The sequence below is a fragment of the Neovison vison genome, chromosome 7 (assembly GCF_020171115.1).
Source record: "Neovison vison isolate M4711 chromosome 7, ASM_NN_V1, whole genome shotgun sequence".
Classification (NCBI taxonomy): Eukaryota; Metazoa; Chordata; class Mammalia; order Carnivora; family Mustelidae; genus Neogale; species Neogale vison.
This window is the reverse complement of record NC_058097.1, coordinates 96,281,954-96,298,969: the sequence shown is the minus strand read 5'-3', so window position 1 is coordinate 96,298,969 and position 17,016 is coordinate 96,281,954. Positions and strand designations below refer to the sequence as shown.

The 17,016-nt window shown below is 44.1% G+C and overlaps 1 protein-coding gene across 1 annotated transcript in view; it reads left to right on the top strand.

The window, feature by feature from the left end:
- Positions 1 to 2,067: 2,067 nt before the first annotated feature.
- The window catches only part of CUL5 (cullin 5), an 88,841-nt gene continuing 73,892 nt past the window's right edge, over positions 2,068 to 17,016 (top strand). The window contains 4 exon segments of the mRNA XM_044257717.1: positions 2,068 to 2,312; positions 2,314 to 2,394; positions 2,396 to 2,479; positions 2,482 to 2,511. Coding sequence (XP_044113652.1) covers positions 2,253 to 2,312; positions 2,314 to 2,394; positions 2,396 to 2,479; positions 2,482 to 2,511 — 255 coding nt within the window. The 5' untranslated portion in view covers positions 2,068 to 2,252.

Below are 17,016 nucleotides of genomic sequence, written 5' to 3'. Positions count from 1 at the left end.
TCCTAGGGTTCATGCTGTGGGCGTGGGAATGATGGCAGTTACGGTATTAGTCTCCCTCCCTACCATATGCTCTGAAGTCCACAGTGTAGTTTTCTTTTATGCTATTTATCACAACTGCAATTAAGCAATCTTCTAAAAAGACTTTTTTTGCAAGATTTTTTTTAAGTAGATTCGGGGCTTGAACTCACAACCCCAAGATCAAGAGTCGCACGCTTGCCCGACTGAGCCAGCCAGGAGCCCCCAATTAAGTAACATTTGATTTGTGTAACTACACAATATGCATCTCCTTTAGGAGACGATAAGCTTCAAGATGACCGGGGTCTTCTCTGCCTCATGTAACCCTACATCTCCGGCGCCTCGTACATCATAGGCATTCAAACAAGTATGAAATGCTGAATTCTTAAGCAGTGTCAGCCATTAATTAATGCAATTACTTTATCAGTTTGTCATTTTACTTTTTTTAAAGCTACACTGGGTTGACCATAATGTAATCAATTTACACCTTCAATCAGGCAGTGCGGTTGGCCTGGACTTGATGAGAAAACCCAGTTTCCCTGGAAAACGAAACTGTAATTACATCAAGTTTGCCCTGGACGAGGCCTTTTCTCCCTCCCAGTTGAGTGACACTGGCCAGGTGACTCTACGAGCCAGATAACCTCCGCTAACTGGGAGTCAGCCCTCTGCAAACATGCCGCCAGGACCCCTGGGCACAGTGGCTGAGTCCTCCCTCTATCACACAGCTACCGTTTAACCATGCCTAGATCACTCTAATAAATCATTTGTAAAGCAGGGACGCCTTGGTCGCATGGTTGTGGCATCAATCTAAGGAGGTATTAGGGAAGCTCCTTACCCTTCTGCTTCTGTTTACTATTTACACAGGAGAGGGAGCACATGAAGACGGGAGTTTGATCACGCCAGGCCTCTGCTCAGAAGCCCACAGTGATTGCCCATCTCCCCCAGAATGACACCCCATCCTTAATTACAGTGGTCCCCAAGGCCCTGAATGAATGATCTTAGTGTGTTCTCCTTCCAGCCTCTGCTGGCAACACACCAACCTTCTCCCTGCTCTTCCCACACTCTGGACAACCTGCCACCCCCACCCCCACCCCGGCTGGAAGGCTCCTCCACAGGCCTGCTGGCCTTGCCCCTCTCTCCTTCCTGCCTTTCCTCACATGACATCTTCTCAGTGAGGCCTGCTGGGGACACTCTGTGCAAAGTTGCAAACTTCATGCCGCTTCCTGGCTGCATTTTCCTCCAGAGGTTTTATTACTTTTTCCCCTAAAATATCATGAATGTAGGGCGCCTGGGTGGCTCAGAGTGTTAAGCGTCTGCCTTCGGCTCAGTTCATGATCCCAGGGTCCTGGGATGGAGTCCCACTTGGGAATCCCTGCTCAGCAGGAAGTCTGCTTCTCCCTCCCCATCTGACACCCCCCATGCTTTCTCTTTCTCAAATAAAATCTTTTAAAAAAATACTATGCATGTAAGAAAGCATACTGTTTTACACACGCATCATACAGTACCAGGTACACTGTAGGTTCTATTGTGAGTTATACTCTCCCCGCGTGCCCCCCGCCCTCCGCCAGTCGTCTGAAGAACTAAAGCCTGAGGGTTTACGGTGAGTACCTTCTAGGATCATGCGCCTTCAGGAAAGCCAAGATTAATATTCATTGCCTGGACAACCTTGCATGGATTATTTAAGCGCTAGGCAGTCTGGGCTGGAAATACTAATAGTTAGCACTTTTGCGCCTCCACTGATTCATGCAGTCATTCAACAAACATTTATTGGACGCCTTGGATGTGCCAGTTCTTACTGACTGAGCGGCCGGACGCCAGCCGACCTGGCGCAAGCAAGCGTCTCCCTCGGGATCCCGGCGCTCCCTGCACACCGGATCCCCGGATTTGGGGGTGGGGGTGGGGGTAGGGGCGTGGGGGACCAGGGAAAATATCCGGTCCCGCCAGCAGAGGGCGTGCTCCCGCCCTCTCCGCCGCCTCCCGACCCACCGAGGCGTCCCGGCTCCCACGCTCGCTCCCGAGCGCGCCCCCGCCCGCCGCGTCACGTGACGCGGCCACGGAACCTGAGCTGCCCGGCCTAAGCCGAGCTAAATTCGTTGCCGGTGGCCGCCGCGGGTGCAACCACAAAGGCTAATCCGAAAGAGTGGGGAGGCTCGCGGAGTCCATGCTTCCTCTTCCAATTCAGGTCGGCTCCCGCTACCTCCTCCCGGTCCGCCACTGCCGACTCCCCGAGCGTGTGCATGAGCTCTTCGGTGTGGGGAAGCTCCGGTGACCATGTAGGGGGGAAGAGCGAGGAAGCTCCAGGTGCCCGGGACGAGGTCAGCGCCTTGGGCACGCCTCCGCGGCGCCCAGCACACCCCCGGTGCGGGCCGGCGGGCCGCTCGGCCCTGCTGGGAAGCCGGGCCTCCGCCTGTGGCCTGGCCCGGAGCGCCGCGAAATCTCGCGCCGTCTCGCGAGAGGCGAAGTTGCAGGAACATGGCGACGTCTAATCTGTTAAAGGTAAGACCCTCCGTCCGGCGCGGCTCGGGCTCCGCGCCCGCCGGCTCTGGCGTTTCGGGAGAGGCCCGGCTCGGGCTCGGCGGCCGGGTGTGGGAGTGCTCGGGGGTTGTCCGCCGCGGGGGAGGCCGGGGAGGCGGCCGCCGAGCACCGGAACGCGGGTCTGTGGCCTTGGGGTCGGGAGGCTCCGGCTGTCCGTCCCGCCGGCCGGCGCGGGGTGTGCAGGGCCCGGCCGAGCGCAGGCGGCGAGCGCGGCTGGAGGGGGAGCCGTCGTGGCCCGGGGCGGCGGGCGCGTGGGGCTGCGGTGCGCCGACCCGCCGGGGCCGCGGCACTCTCCGGGTCTCGGTGGCGGCCAGAGTCCAAGACGCAGCAACGGGAAATCCGAGAAGATGCTGCCCAGTCGGGCTCCGCGGCCCGCTGACCCCCGCCTTCTTCGCCTCCTCTCCCTCGGCCCGGTCTTGTGTGCACGAAAGTCCGGGTCAGGCGGCAAGCGGTGCCTTCCACCCCGCTCGCGCCGTCCCGCTTCTGCGCGCTGCACCTTCGCTCCTGTCCTGGCGCTCCCGAGTGCCCATGTCTCCTGTTTTTCCTTGGGAAACTGCCCCGCAGCCCCGGGGCAGCGCGCCGTCCGACGACTGCCGGGGCAGCGCTCCCGGCGTTTCTTCCCGAGCTCCGCAGAGCGACGGGATCCAAGACAAGGGTTAGAGTTAGTTTGGGTTCTGTGGGATGGCGAGGGAGACGGAGGCAGCAGCCCCTGCCCTCGGAAAGTTGGGAGGAGGAGGAGGAGGAGGAACACAGGGCACATGGATGATAGAAAAGAACGGACAGTACGGTGAACTGTACCGGAACCTCGTGTAGGTCTTTACATCACCGATAACAGCTGCCTAACGGGTGGGACTGTCTTAGGAAATGTGGACCAAATTTTACTAATCGAAGAGGTAATATATATTCTTTTAAAAGGGGGAGGGACCTGGAAGGAAACTCAAGTCTGCCACTTAGAGGCTGTGTGACTTTGGACAAGTTTCTTAACTTCTCCGTGCCCCGCTTTCCTTATCAATAACGTGGCGTTATCAATAGCAAATCTGTCTCGTAGGAGCATTGTTAAGGTCGTGTCAGTGTATGTAAAATGCTTAGACCGGTGACTGGCACTGAATTAGTACAGGATACACGTACGCAGCCAGAGTTACTAGTGCGGCTGTTTCTGGGAGAAAACGAATTCATGGGGATGGAGTAAGCCATCCTACTCTTCTTTTAGAACAGGATTGCAAAGTTCTAATAGACCAGAAAGAAAACTTGTTTACCTTCTGAAGACTCCTGTTCGTGCTTCCCACATGTTTACATGAGCAGTAGCTAATGTTACTCATTGAAGTGTGTTTAAGAAATAATCTGGTTTGGGACGCCTGGGTGGCTCAGTTGGTTAAGCAGCTGCCTTCGGCTCGGGTCGTGATCCCAGCGTCCTGGGATCGAGACCCACATGGGGCTCCTTGCTCGGCGGGGAGCCTGCTTCTCCCTCTGCCTCTGCCTGCCTCTCTGTCTGCCTGTGCTTGCTCTCTCTCTGACAAATGAATAAATAAAATCTTTAAAAAAAAAAAAAAGAAATAATCTGGTTTGTGATTCTGTTTTTGACTTGATTACTTGGATGTAAAGCAAGGTCTTATTCCCCTAACAATTCTTTCAGAAAAGAGCAAATGACTTTTTTCTGCTCCCTGTGACTTACAAAAGATTGTTTGGAGAAGATGCACGTTTTAGGCTACTTCAGTGCAATAATAGTGTGCTTACTGTATGGAGATTGTGAATCTGCATAGACAACAAACACCTAGAGAATGAGAAAACTGCTTGAGTGTATAGAAAATGGGTATTTGGGACTTCGGTTAAAAAGTTCACAAGCATTCAGAAAGTTCTGTAACTCAGGCAACTTTTATAAATTAAACAAAGGTGATAATGATTTGAAAAAATAGGTAAATGAGTTATTCACTCTAGTGAACATGAAGACAGATGCCAAAGATACACTGAAAAATTTTCAGTGAAATTGTTTTATGAAGTGTTGTAAAGGGGGGAGAAAGAATTTCTGAATGTTATTTTACATAATATGTGATTTTATTTAAAATTTTTTAAATTTATTCATTGGACAGAGAGAGATACAATGAGAGAGGGAACACAAGCAGGGGAGTGGGAGAGGGAGAAGCGGCTCCCTGCTCCCAACGTGGGGCAGACACTTAACAACTGAGCCACCCAGGTGCCCCCATAATATGTGATTTTAAATACACACAACTAACATTATATAATGGATGTTATAAATAGACACTTGATTCTTCTATCTGTATCACCAAAAGTTTATGTGTTGAAGTTGGCCAGAAAAATCTTTTTTTTTTTTTCTTCTTTTCTTTCCATATTGGAAGTAGGGAGGGGGGGTTATCGCATGTTCATACTGAAAAGTAGCTAATTAAGAAGGGGACTGTTAGGCGCCTGGGTGGCTCAGTGGGTTAAGCCGCTGCCTTCGGCTCAGGTCATGATCTCAGAGTCCTGGGATCGAGTCCCGCATTGGGCTCTCTGCTCAGCAGGGAGCCTGCTTCCCTCTCTCTCTCTCTGCCTGCCTCTCTGCCTACTTGTGATTTCTCTCTGTCAAATAAATAAATAAAATCTTTAAAAAAAAAAAAAAAGAAGGGGAATGTTTGTTGTCTTGGAGAAATATAGTGAGACTGCCAGGGTAGACCCATAACATAATTCACAGGTCATCTAAATTCAAGTCCGGGGTACCTTGAATAAAGATCGAGATGAGTGGGGTGTGGCCAGATTAGCCTCATTTGCTCTCTTGACAGGACTAATAGGTTTATAAGAAAAATGCTTTAGACATTGTGCAAATAGGTTTCATCAGAGTATATTTGACAGAATTATCATGTCTTGTGGTCAAAATGGAGAAACGTGGCTAGATGAGAATACAGTTAGAATTGGATTCATTAAACAGTTGTACATGAGGAAGGATAAGTGATAAATCATCCACCCGGAAGGGAGGCCTGCAGTGTCCTGCTGAAAAAATAAGCTTTCTTCCAATTTGCCAGTAACTTGGGTGGAGTTAAGTTTATTGAGTTTGTGGATGACAGTTTGGAGGGAAAGCTAATATGTTACGAAAGATTACAAGATTCAGAACTTTGATAGGAAACTTACAAGTGAGAGGGCAAAGCCATAAAAAAACGACGTATGTTTTTAATATTGGAATTTGATAGAGGAATTGTGTATTTAAGGCAGGTGGACTGTGGCTGGATTTTGGAAATCTAATATGCAAAAACGTGTGTTGTATATTTTGTCGTACACAGTTACCAGTTGCTTGGGGGGTTATATCTCCCCAAACCTTTCTGTATTACTACTTTAAGTTTGTTTTTGTTTTTGTTTTTTTAACATGGAATTCTGGTTCTTTTGCTTTGGCAGTATCTAGGCCCTCCGTTTATTTTCTTCATTTCTAGTTGAGTATCCTATCCCAAATGGCAGTTGTTTAAATCTTATTTGCCGGCTCTCAGCCCTCGTTTAGTTACTGTACGTAGTCATGTGGAGGGCTCTCAACTCCTGTGGTCAGTGCCACACACTTTCCCAAAAAAGAGAATCCCTTGGATTCCAAGGGATTCTCTTTTTTGAGGCACCTGCTGTGTTCTTCATGGCTCGTTCTTCAGCCTTCCTCTCCCCTCCAGGACCTGGCAGCACATTCCCTGTTACTTTTTTTAAGTCCCCTTGTCCTGGCTTCTGTGGAGGGAAAAAGTTCACGTATCTCCTCTCATAAAACTTGGGCTCTTTTTCCTCTTGCCATTCATGTCTCTGGTTGTTTGAAAGGCAGCCCCCACTTGCTTCCTTTATAGTTCTTCACCTTCTTGCTGAACTTACCGTGACTCCTCTCCCCTTACCTCCACTACTTCCAGCGCTGCTGCCTGATTGCAAAATGAGATTTTTCTCCGATATTGTTGATCACTAGCTCTGCTTCCCTTTTGATTTTTAAGAGATTCTCTCCATAGTATCCTCTCTCTCAGATCATTGGTGTTTTTCACTGACCTCCCTCCTGTCCTCCCCAGTGTGATTATTTCTCAGGAGTTAATCTTCAGCCCTATTCTATCTTTGTACTTCTGTTTCTGGGGCAGTCCTAACTCCCATGATTTCACTATTTTTATCTCTTAACTCTGATCTGAGCTCTGGACCAAAACACAGTTCTGACCGTATCAGTTTCCTGCTCAAATACCTTTGATGGTTCAAATTCTTTGATATCTTTCCAGTTGGGTCTTCTCCCTAATATCTCCCTGCTTCCCTGGCCCCCTCCTGCTCTCCTTCCTCTCCATCCGCCTCTCCCTCTTTCTCTCTCTCACACACCCCTACCTCTACCTGGCTGGATCCTTGTTGGATCACTAGGATATCACTATCTCCATATTGGCCTATTAAAATCTATTTAGTCACTAATAGGATCGGCCCAGATTCCCCCTTTCTTCGTAGTGCTGTCATTGGAAATTGTTGCCTGCTGTGCACAGCCAGAGCAGGGCGTCACTTCCTTTTAGCACTTGCTTTATGCCTTATATATTATATGTTAGAGAGACAATGAGAGAGGGAACACAAGCAGGGGGAGTGGGGAGGAAGAAGCAGGCTTCCGCTGACCAGGGAGCCTGATATGGGGCTCGATTCCAGGACCCTGGGTCATGACCTGAGCTGAAGGCAGGCGCTTAAGGACTGAGCCACCCAGGCCCCCCAGCATTGCCTTTAAGTATATTCAGGATCCGACTCGTGGGGTGGTCATGGATGAGGGGCATTTGTACTGGGGACACCATGTTCATTGGAACCTTAACAGGGGGTCAGTAAGTCTCTGGAAAATCAATTCATCCAGTGAGTATTCAGCATTTCTAATCCCACCTGGTGATTTAGGCAAATTCCTGCCCTTAAGGTATATTTTTTGTGGGGGAGAGAGGCAAAAAACATATAAGAAAATAACTGGGTCAGATATGTTGTGAAGAAAAACAATCAGGGAAAGGGTAGAGAGGAATTGATGTTATATCTGATGGACTGTTCGGGGACGACCTCTTGAGGAGGTGACGTTGGACGAACGTTGAGTTGAATGAAGCGAGGACATGTGGCACGTACACATTTTGGAGAAGACTCCCAGGTGGAGGGAACAGGAACGGCCGGTATAAAGGCCTTTTGAGTCAGGAACGTGCTCGGCAAGGAACTGTGCAGGTGATCACCAAGTTGTGGGTGTTGTCCGTGAACATTTAAGATACACAACTGCGTGATTCTTTTTAATCTCTATTTGAACACGAGTGAGAGCCTTATTCACAGCCCACCTTGTCAGTTTTCACTGAGTTGAGGGGAATTGCTTTCCAGATGGGCGTGTGAGAGGCACATGATCCTTAGGGCCGCCTGCCCTCCCTCCAGTGTCCCGTCCTTGAGATGTGGTTACATTGGACACGGCCTAGGGAGAAAGAAACCAGGCTTCTGCATGTTGGTGGACTGAGTTACTCTAAGTTTGTGATAAACGTCAATGTGAGCGTTGTTCCTGTTCTGGGAAAAGAGATGAGCAAGTACCTTAATCTGGAGGTGATACGTATTGATGTTACTGACAGGAAGTGACAGTTTAGGGTAAACTTTGAGATATCAGTCGTTTATCGGTGGATTAGAAAAGGGCAATTTTAGACTGCAGGAGGGTATGGAGAGGACACTAGATAACCATCTGGGGGACAGAGAAGAGAGAGAGACAGACAGATGTTTCTTACCGGCTGTTTTGGTAGGCATCCTGGAGGACCCAGTCGTGTCACAGAAAGCCATGTGACTCGTGCCTTGGTATAGTAGGTGTGGAGTGAATTGGCGCCCGCCTGATGGACTGTATGCGAGTAAACAGGTGACAGCTTGGGTTTAAACCTTGGTCATGATACATGTACTGTCTGGCGTATTTGATCTTTGTAATGGGTTTGTTCATCTTACAAATACGTAGGCATTTACTCTGTGCGGGATATTATTCTAAGTGTAACACAGCAGTGAATATGACTGACGAGGTCCCTAGTCTGTGGAGCTCCTTTTCAAACGTGTGAGTGCTGTCACCAAAGAAGTAACACATTGGGTAGTTTTTGTAGAAACGAGAGCTGTGATGGAAACAGTATAATCAGGAGTGCTCAGAAAATGGGGGCATATTTTATGTATTTACAACAAAATAGTTTTATCTTTTTCCCCAAAATACTGCTTTCAACTCTGTTCTGTTGAATTTTCCTTCCCTGCTACTTGATGACATTTCAACCCCATCTCCTAGCTTTCTGGTTTTTTAAAAAAGTCCTGTTGGTCTAAATTAAAAATTTCAATCTCAAAGTCAGGTTAAATCTATGTGCTTAAGCCTTTGGCTTCAGATCTGCAGAGAGGAATGGGCGAGAGGCAGTTTTCTTAGGCTGTTTTAGGAAGGCCTCTGGGAGGTGACTTTGACGCTAGACCTGAATGACCTGCATTCTATTCTAGGCAAAGGTCTTGAGGTGCTGTGGTGAGCTTGGCTAATTTGAGGAACACGTTTAAAAGGGTGGTGTGGCTGGAATATAGTGAGAATTGCCAGGATTCAGATATATACTGGAGTTTTGTGGTTCTTTTGGTTAATGGGGATTGCAGATGTGGTTTTAAAATCACATAACTGGGAGTACTAGTGGCTCATAGACCGTGCAGGAACCCACATGTTCAAAAAGCCTTGTGATTTACACGGAAGACCTGAAATACACAAATTGGATTCCTTTTGTAAAGTAATTAGATATAATTCATAATCAGTAGGATAGGAACTTCACAGAGGGAATAAATATAAATCTTAAATAACCTTGTGTCATAGTCAGAATGTTACAGGAGTGAAAGTGCAGGTGATCAAAGTAATTGCTACTAACTGTGTCCACGTCATTATTTCTTGTCTTGCCTCAGCTTGTCCTTTAACTTTTCTTGTACCTTTGTCATCACGAGGATGTTACAAGAACATGCACAGTATTAATAACTGCATTCTCTGTTTTCTTCCAAATGAAACTTTTTAAGATTGTTTGGGGTTCTTTTAGTAATCTCTACACTGATTGTGGGGCTTGAACTTGCAACCCCAAAATCAAGAGTCACACACTCCACTGACTGAGCCAGCCAGGTGCCCCCAAATACATTTGATGTCATTATAATTGTCATAGGATTGCTTCTATAGTTTGATACTGTGTGTTTTGTCCCATGTATTATGTAGGGATTTCTGGACATTTCAGGGCAAACCAATAGGTCAGTATTTGTGTTATTTTGTTGTAAAGTGAGTAATTTAAAAATGATTCTAAGTAGATTTTGCAAGTTAGTGGACTTTTCTGTTTCTGTTTACTCTCCTGTGTTTAAGCATTACTATTTTTTAAAAAGATTTTATTTATTTATTTGACAGACAGAGATCACATTTTATATGTGCACACAAGGAATTATGTACTACCTTTTTCTTGGGATTAAATAAAATGGAATTGTTGCAGATGAACTCACTGTTTGAAAAGCCACTCTTGAATTTCAATAGGAAGTGGTGCAGAATCTTTTTAAATAACGCATTCCAGAGAGAGCCATATGGCATTTTTCATTACTGCCCTATAACATCTCCCCCGGCCCCAAACACATTACAAAAAATTAAACTTTTATTCTGTAATTTGCTTTCTTCCTAGTGCATGCTTGTTTTTCTTTGAGACGATCACCATGGATATGGGTAAGAGATTGTAGGATTTGACCATCAGTTTGTTTTAGATCATTATGTTAGGGGCTACCTTTTCGATGTAGCTAAGTGTATTTTATTGGTTCTGGTTAACCAACATGTTATATTAGGAGATCCTGATTTATTTTTTTTAAGATTTTATTTTTATTTATTTATTTGACAGAGAGATCAGAAGTAGGCAAAGAGGTGGGGCGGTGGGGTGGGGGAAGCAGGCTCCTTGCTGAGCAGAGAGCCTGATGTGGGGCTAGATCCCTGGGTCCTGGGATCATGACCTGAGTTGAAGGCAGAGGCTTAACCCGCTGAGCCACCCAGGCGCCCCTCCTGATTTCCTTATATCTATTAGAGTAGAAAAGGGAGCTAAGCCTTTATTCACCTATTTTTCTTTCTTCCAACTTTTTTTTTTCTTACTGTTTTCATCTTTTCTCTCCTCTAATTGTTTTTGAGAAACTTGACACTAATTTTTTTTCCTCAGTCTTGTGGGGGAGACAAAAGTAAAGAATGATTTACTTTTTTATCTTATTTAAAATAAGGAGGAACAGTGAACTCAGGGGGAAAGAAATGAGGCCAAGAGTTAGAACTTCAGCATTTGATTTTCTTGGGCAGTACATCCCAAACTGATCTTGACCACTCCTTCCAAATCACTCAACTCAAATGCATTCCTTTCCTGGCATTTCTTCTATGGTCGGCGCTCTGTCAGTCACTCACATCAGAAATCTGAGAGCCGTGTTGCATTATGCAGTAGGCAGAGCGAACACGTGCTTAGGGGTACCCTACTCCCATTTAAAAAAAAAAATGAGGAAAAAAATATGGGTTATATATGATTTTAAAAAAAAATCTGTTTTGGACCTCTATGTTTTAGAATTTTGTATCCTTTGTATTTTGAATTATACTGGGGAGTACCAGTGAGGGAGCAACTGAGAAGTCATTTCAGAGATTAGTGCCTTAATACTGCTTTTGTCAAGTCATTTTCTTTTTTTTTTTTTTTTTAAAGATTTTATTTATTTATTTGACAGAGAGAGATTACAAGTAGGCAGAGAGGCAGGCAGAGAGAGAGGAGGAAGCAGGCTCCCCGCCAAGCAGAGAGCCCGATGCGGGACTCGATCCCAGGACTCTGAGATCATGACCTGAGCCGAAGGCAGCGGCTTAACCCACTGAGCCACCCAGGTGCCCTGTCAAGTCATTTTCAACTTTCTCTCATTCCTACATCTGACTACCACCAAATTCTGTTATTGTAGGAGAATTAGAAGCAGTAGTAGTTACCGTGGGAGTCCCTAATGCAATAAAGATAGCCAGCACCTTTATTATATTTAATTATTTAGTCCCTGTCTCTCAAACATTTTACGTGTCTTATTAATTATTCAGTCCATGTCTCTCAACATTTTACGTGTCTTATTAAATCCCGTAATAGCCCTTGCACATGGATAGCTGTGTTTAAATCCATCTTACTTAGATGAAACTGAAGCACAGAGAGTTTAAGTAACTTTCTCACGGTCACACAGTTGGTAAATGGCTAAGTCATAATTCCTTCCTTATAAAACCGTTTCGTGAACATCTCACCGGTAGCACCTTGCCTCCGTGTAGGGCTTCATCCTGTGTTGCTTACATGGACTGTTGTGGCTTCCTATTGGACTGTGTGCTAGTTTTTCCTGTTCAATTTATAGATGATCATTTAGAAGTTAAATGTAATCATACCAATAGCCAGTGGCTGTGTTTTCCCCCCACCCAAAGAATTTTATTTAATGTGTTACAATCTGTTACTGTCATTTATTTTGCTTAGATTAAATGCTTTCTTACTTTCTGACACAAAAATGTGTTCCAGTCTCATCTCTGCCCTAACTTTGGAATTAACATTTTCTCTAAGGAAACTTTTCATGGAATACGGTCTTGAGAAATCAGGATCTGGATGCTAGGGATGCTAATTGCTGTTGGGGTGTTGCTTCTCCCAGGCTCTCCCATTGGGCTGAGCTAGGACACACACACCCTGTGGTAATTTCTGTGTACTATTGAAACCAGGGAATTCACCCCAATCCTCCTAATTCCAAAAGACTCTTTTTTTTTTTTTTTTAAAGCTTTTATTTGTTTACTTGACACAGGCAGAGAGAGATCACAAGCAGGCAGAGAGGCAGGCAGAAAGAGAGAAGGGGAAGCTGGCTCCCTGCTGAGCAGAGAGCCCGATGCGGGGCTTGATCCAGGACCCTGAGACCATGACCTGAACCGAAGGCAGACGCCCAACTGACTGAGCCACCCAGGCGCCCCTCAAAAGACTCATTTCTATCCTTTTCCCTTTCCATATAATGTGACTTCTTTCTCTGACAGTGAGAAATCTCATTGACACTGGCTTTTGGGCTGAGTTATTCAGGAAGGAAGGAAGGAAGAGAGGAAGCCATTACAACATTTTTAATATGTATAGATGTGACACTAGCTATAAATTCCTTAAACTCAGAATACTAACAATTAAAGGATAGTTACCAATTAAATACAACACTAAAAACTCAGTAATTTTTAAATGAACAACACTAGCATGACAATTTTTCAAGCAAGATTTACTGAAATATGACCTGTATACAGAAATGCCTGTAAATCATAAATGTATAGCTGGATACATTTTTAATAAAGGAAACATGCCTGTATAACCAACACCCATATCTAGAAATAGAATATATTTTTTAAATAAATTCTTTATTTTTTATTAACATATAATGTATTATTAGCCCCAGGGGGAAGGGTCTGTGAATCTCCAGGTTTACACACTTCACAGTAGAAATAGAATATTAACAATGCCCCTGAAAGCCCCCTGTCTCTTGCCCTGTCCTAGTCTCTAGTTTGGAGCCCCCTGCCCCAGGCTAATCTCTATGCTGATTTGTAATAACTGTAGATGTGCTTTGTCCATGCACTAGTGTGTACTCCTGGGACTTTTGCTCAGTATCATGTCGGTGAGGTTCCTCTCTATTACTGCTTGTTAAAATTTTTTTGCTGTGGAGTATGCCACTCTTATGAATATTTCAGTTTATTCATCCTGTTGTTGGACATTTGGGCTTATAATGGTTTTTTACTATTGAGAATAGAGATACGATGTACTTTCTTGAACAAGTCCTTGTTAGATGTATGTATGCAGCTCATTTGGGAGTATACCCAGAAGTGAAATTGGTGCGTCACATATTATACGTGCATCTAACCTTCATTGATATGCTATGTAGTTTCCTAAAATAGCTGTACCAGTTTACACCCACCAGAAGGATGAGCGTTCTGGTTTCTCTAAAATTTACCTAAAACTTGGTATTGTCATTCTTTTCTATTTTAGCTTTTTTGGTGTATATAGTGATATTTCATTGTGGCTTTAATATGTATTTCCCTGAGGATTAATAATGGTGGGTGCTTTTTCGTATGATTATTGGCCATTTAGATATTGGCTTTGTAGAGGGTATATTCAAGTGTTGTGGCAGGGGATTGGATTTGATTGTTTTTCCTCTCTTACTGATTTTTAGGAATCTCTACATGTTTTGGATAAGAACCTTTCTTGGATATATGTATTAGAAACAACTTCTTCCACTCTGCGAGTAGCTTTTTCACCTCCTTAATGGTATCTTTTAAGGAACAAAAATTATTATTTTTTAAAGATTTTATTTATTTATTTGACAGAGAAAGAGGGATCACAAGTAGGCAGAGAGGCCGATAGAGAGAGAGAGGGGGAAACAGGCTCCCTGCTGAGCAGAGAGGCTGATGTGGGGCTCGATCCCAGGACCCTGAGATTATGACCTGGGCTGAAGGCAGAGGCTTAAACCACTGAGCCACCCAGGCGCCCCCCAAAATTATTTTTAATATTATACAATTTATCAAAATTTTTCTTTATGGTTAGCGTTTGGTTATAAGGTCATACAAATGATCCAGACTCTACTTGTGTTAATATCTTATTTCATTTTTTAGAACAAAAGCACAATTAAGAATTTATTATTATACTTTTGAGCCTCAAAAATATATCCTGGGACCCTTCCAGGAGTCTGTTAACCACAATTCAAGAAATACTGTATTAGAATGTGAGTTCCTTGAAGACTTCTCATTTGTAAGTCCCAGTGACTAGCATAATTCTTCAACTACAGTAGTCACTCAAGATATTTGTTGAATGAATAAATGGAACGAATGAATGATAAAAAAGCCCCCAAATAAGTTCAGACTCTTTCACCAATGCTGTTACTTCTGTGGTTGTCTTTTTTCTTTAAGTTAGTTGTTGGGGTTTCTAAAAATTAGGCACTATCAGAATTTGTTTAAAAATTTTTTCCTCTATAAAAGAAACCTAAAGGTTTTTTTTCCTTATCATTTTTAAACGATTTTATTTATTTATTTGACAGAGATCACAAGTAGGCAGAGAGGCAGGCAGAGGGGCAGAGAGGCAGGCGGAGGGGCGGGGAGGCAGGCTCCCTGCTGAGCAGAGAGCCTGATGTGGGGCTCAGTCCCAGGACTGTGAGATCATGACCCGAGCCGAAAGCAGAGGCTTAACCCACTAAGACACCCAGGTGCCCCGAAACATAAAGGTTTTAAAGGGAAGTATAGTTTGAAATTTCTCATTTCACTGATAAAAAGATGTTTAGCTTTTTGGAAAAGTGTTCTCTTCTGCACCATGTTTAATGACAAATACGTCTTTCATGTAGTGGTGCTCCTGCCCTGTGGTTTTTCAATAATTGCCACTGAATTTTTATAATCATAGATTTTTTTTTTTTACCCGGCAATTTAAAAAAAATGAAATTAAGTCGGGGTTGGATTCCGGCCGATAGGTTGCAAGTCTCTCTGTTACTCATTTAGGAAAGACCTGAGGAGTAGTTAAGGTGCCCTGGGCACCTGCCTAGCTCCTTCAGAAGAGCATGCTACTTGATCCTCAGGGTCTTGAGTTCAACCCCATGTTGGGTGTTGAGATTACATTAAAAAATAATAAGACCTTATTTAAAAAAAAAAAAATGAGGCTCTAACCAAACTAAACTGCTTGGATCTGAAGTCCACCTCTGCCACTTACTTTCTATAATCTTAGGAAAATAACTTCACCTAATTTAGGGTAGAATGTACAGGTGTTTTCATCTATGAAGTGAGAATAGTATCACCAAACAGAGAGTGTAGTTATAAAGATCAAATGAATACTTGTAAATATTTAAAGCAGTACCTGACACATAATTAGTAGTCAGATATTATAAAGTGAAATGATCAAAGTTGATGGAAGGAACTACACTGAAGATTATACTGAACTTAAATCATAGAAGTTATAAATAGCTGAACTGTAAACAGTTTTTGGATATTCAGACCATCCATCGAAATGTAAAGGAAGCTATTCAGAGATAAGCAAAGGAAGTCCTCTTTTGTATCACAGTTATCACATGTAAAAAAATTTATTGACTGTAACCCCAAATTAGCTAAGTGGCATATATTTGCAATGAAAGAAATAAGTATAAAATATTGTAAGGGAATGATTAAAAAAAAACAATAAAAATATAATGAAAAGTTTTTAAAAATTTTACCCTTCTACAATGTCAGTGGCAAGCATCCTACTCTGATTACCCCTGCTGTCTTTCTAACTTGTTTTAATGTTCTTAGCCCAGTAATCTAGCTCCACTAAGGCCTGTAATTCATTGATTCTACCACCTTATTGTGTAGTGTCTTAGATCTGAGAGTTGATAATTTTTATCAAGTTAGGGAACGTTTTGGCTTTTATTTCTTTGGATATCAACCCCCTCTGCCCAAGACTCTGGTTATATGTTAGTTAGGTCATTTGATGTTGTTTCATAGCTCCCTGATAATTCTTTTTAGAATTCTTTTGTTTCTGTAATGTTCATGTATGCTTCTGTTGTCTTGAACTTATGATGTTTATAACAGCTGGTTTAATGTCATGCTTTACTGAAAACTCTCATTCATGTCATTTCTGGGGCAGTGTATTGATGGGTTTTTCTCTGGATGATGGGTTGTATTTTCCTTCTTTGCCTGGTTGGTAATTTTTGTTTGCATGCTAGACATTGTGAGTTTTATGTTTTGGGGCCCGAGTTTTTCAAATATCCTTTAAATATTTCTGGATTTGGCTTTGACATAATTAAGGTGCTTGGAATCAGCCTGATCTTCTTGGGCTTGCTTTTGCGTTTTCCTAGTGGGTCTGGAACAGCATTCAGAGAAGGAGTCCTTTGGGTCCACTGTAGATGCGCTGCCTTTCTGAGGACTCTCCCTAATGTGAAAGAGCACTTGTGCCCCGGCTGGTCGGAGCACAAACTGTTCTCAGCTCTTTACGAGCCCTGCGGATTGTTCTAATGGACTTTGCCCCAGTCTCTGATAGTTTCCTTAGACACATGGGCAAGTCAGAATTCAGTCAAGGGCTCAAGGGGACTTCTTTGTATATCTCTGTCTGTGCCACAAATTTTTGTCCCCTTGTCCTCTCTAAACTCTGTCTCCTAAGTGAAACGCCCAGGCTGTTTGGATTCCCCTGCTTGTGCTGAGGCTTGGAAACTGTCTCTAGGCAGTCTGTTGGGCATTTGTAGGGCTCACCTGTGATGGTTTTCTAGAGAAGCACTGTCTCATGCTGCCCCATGGCGCTCTGGTTGTTGAAGCAGAGAGGGGGAAACCTGGCTGCTGTTACTCCATCATGGTTGGAAGAAGTCTCTGTCTCTTACCATCTGGATGTCTTTTCTCTCAGTCTTCTGGGCATGAATTCTCCTTTCAGTCGTCGTGATCACTCCCCTGAATACACTTTAACTCCCTTGCTCCTTTCATTTCACTTGGGAAAAACCACAACCCTGGTTAAATCCTCTCTCCACCTGTCAGTGCCAGCAGCCGTGTGAATG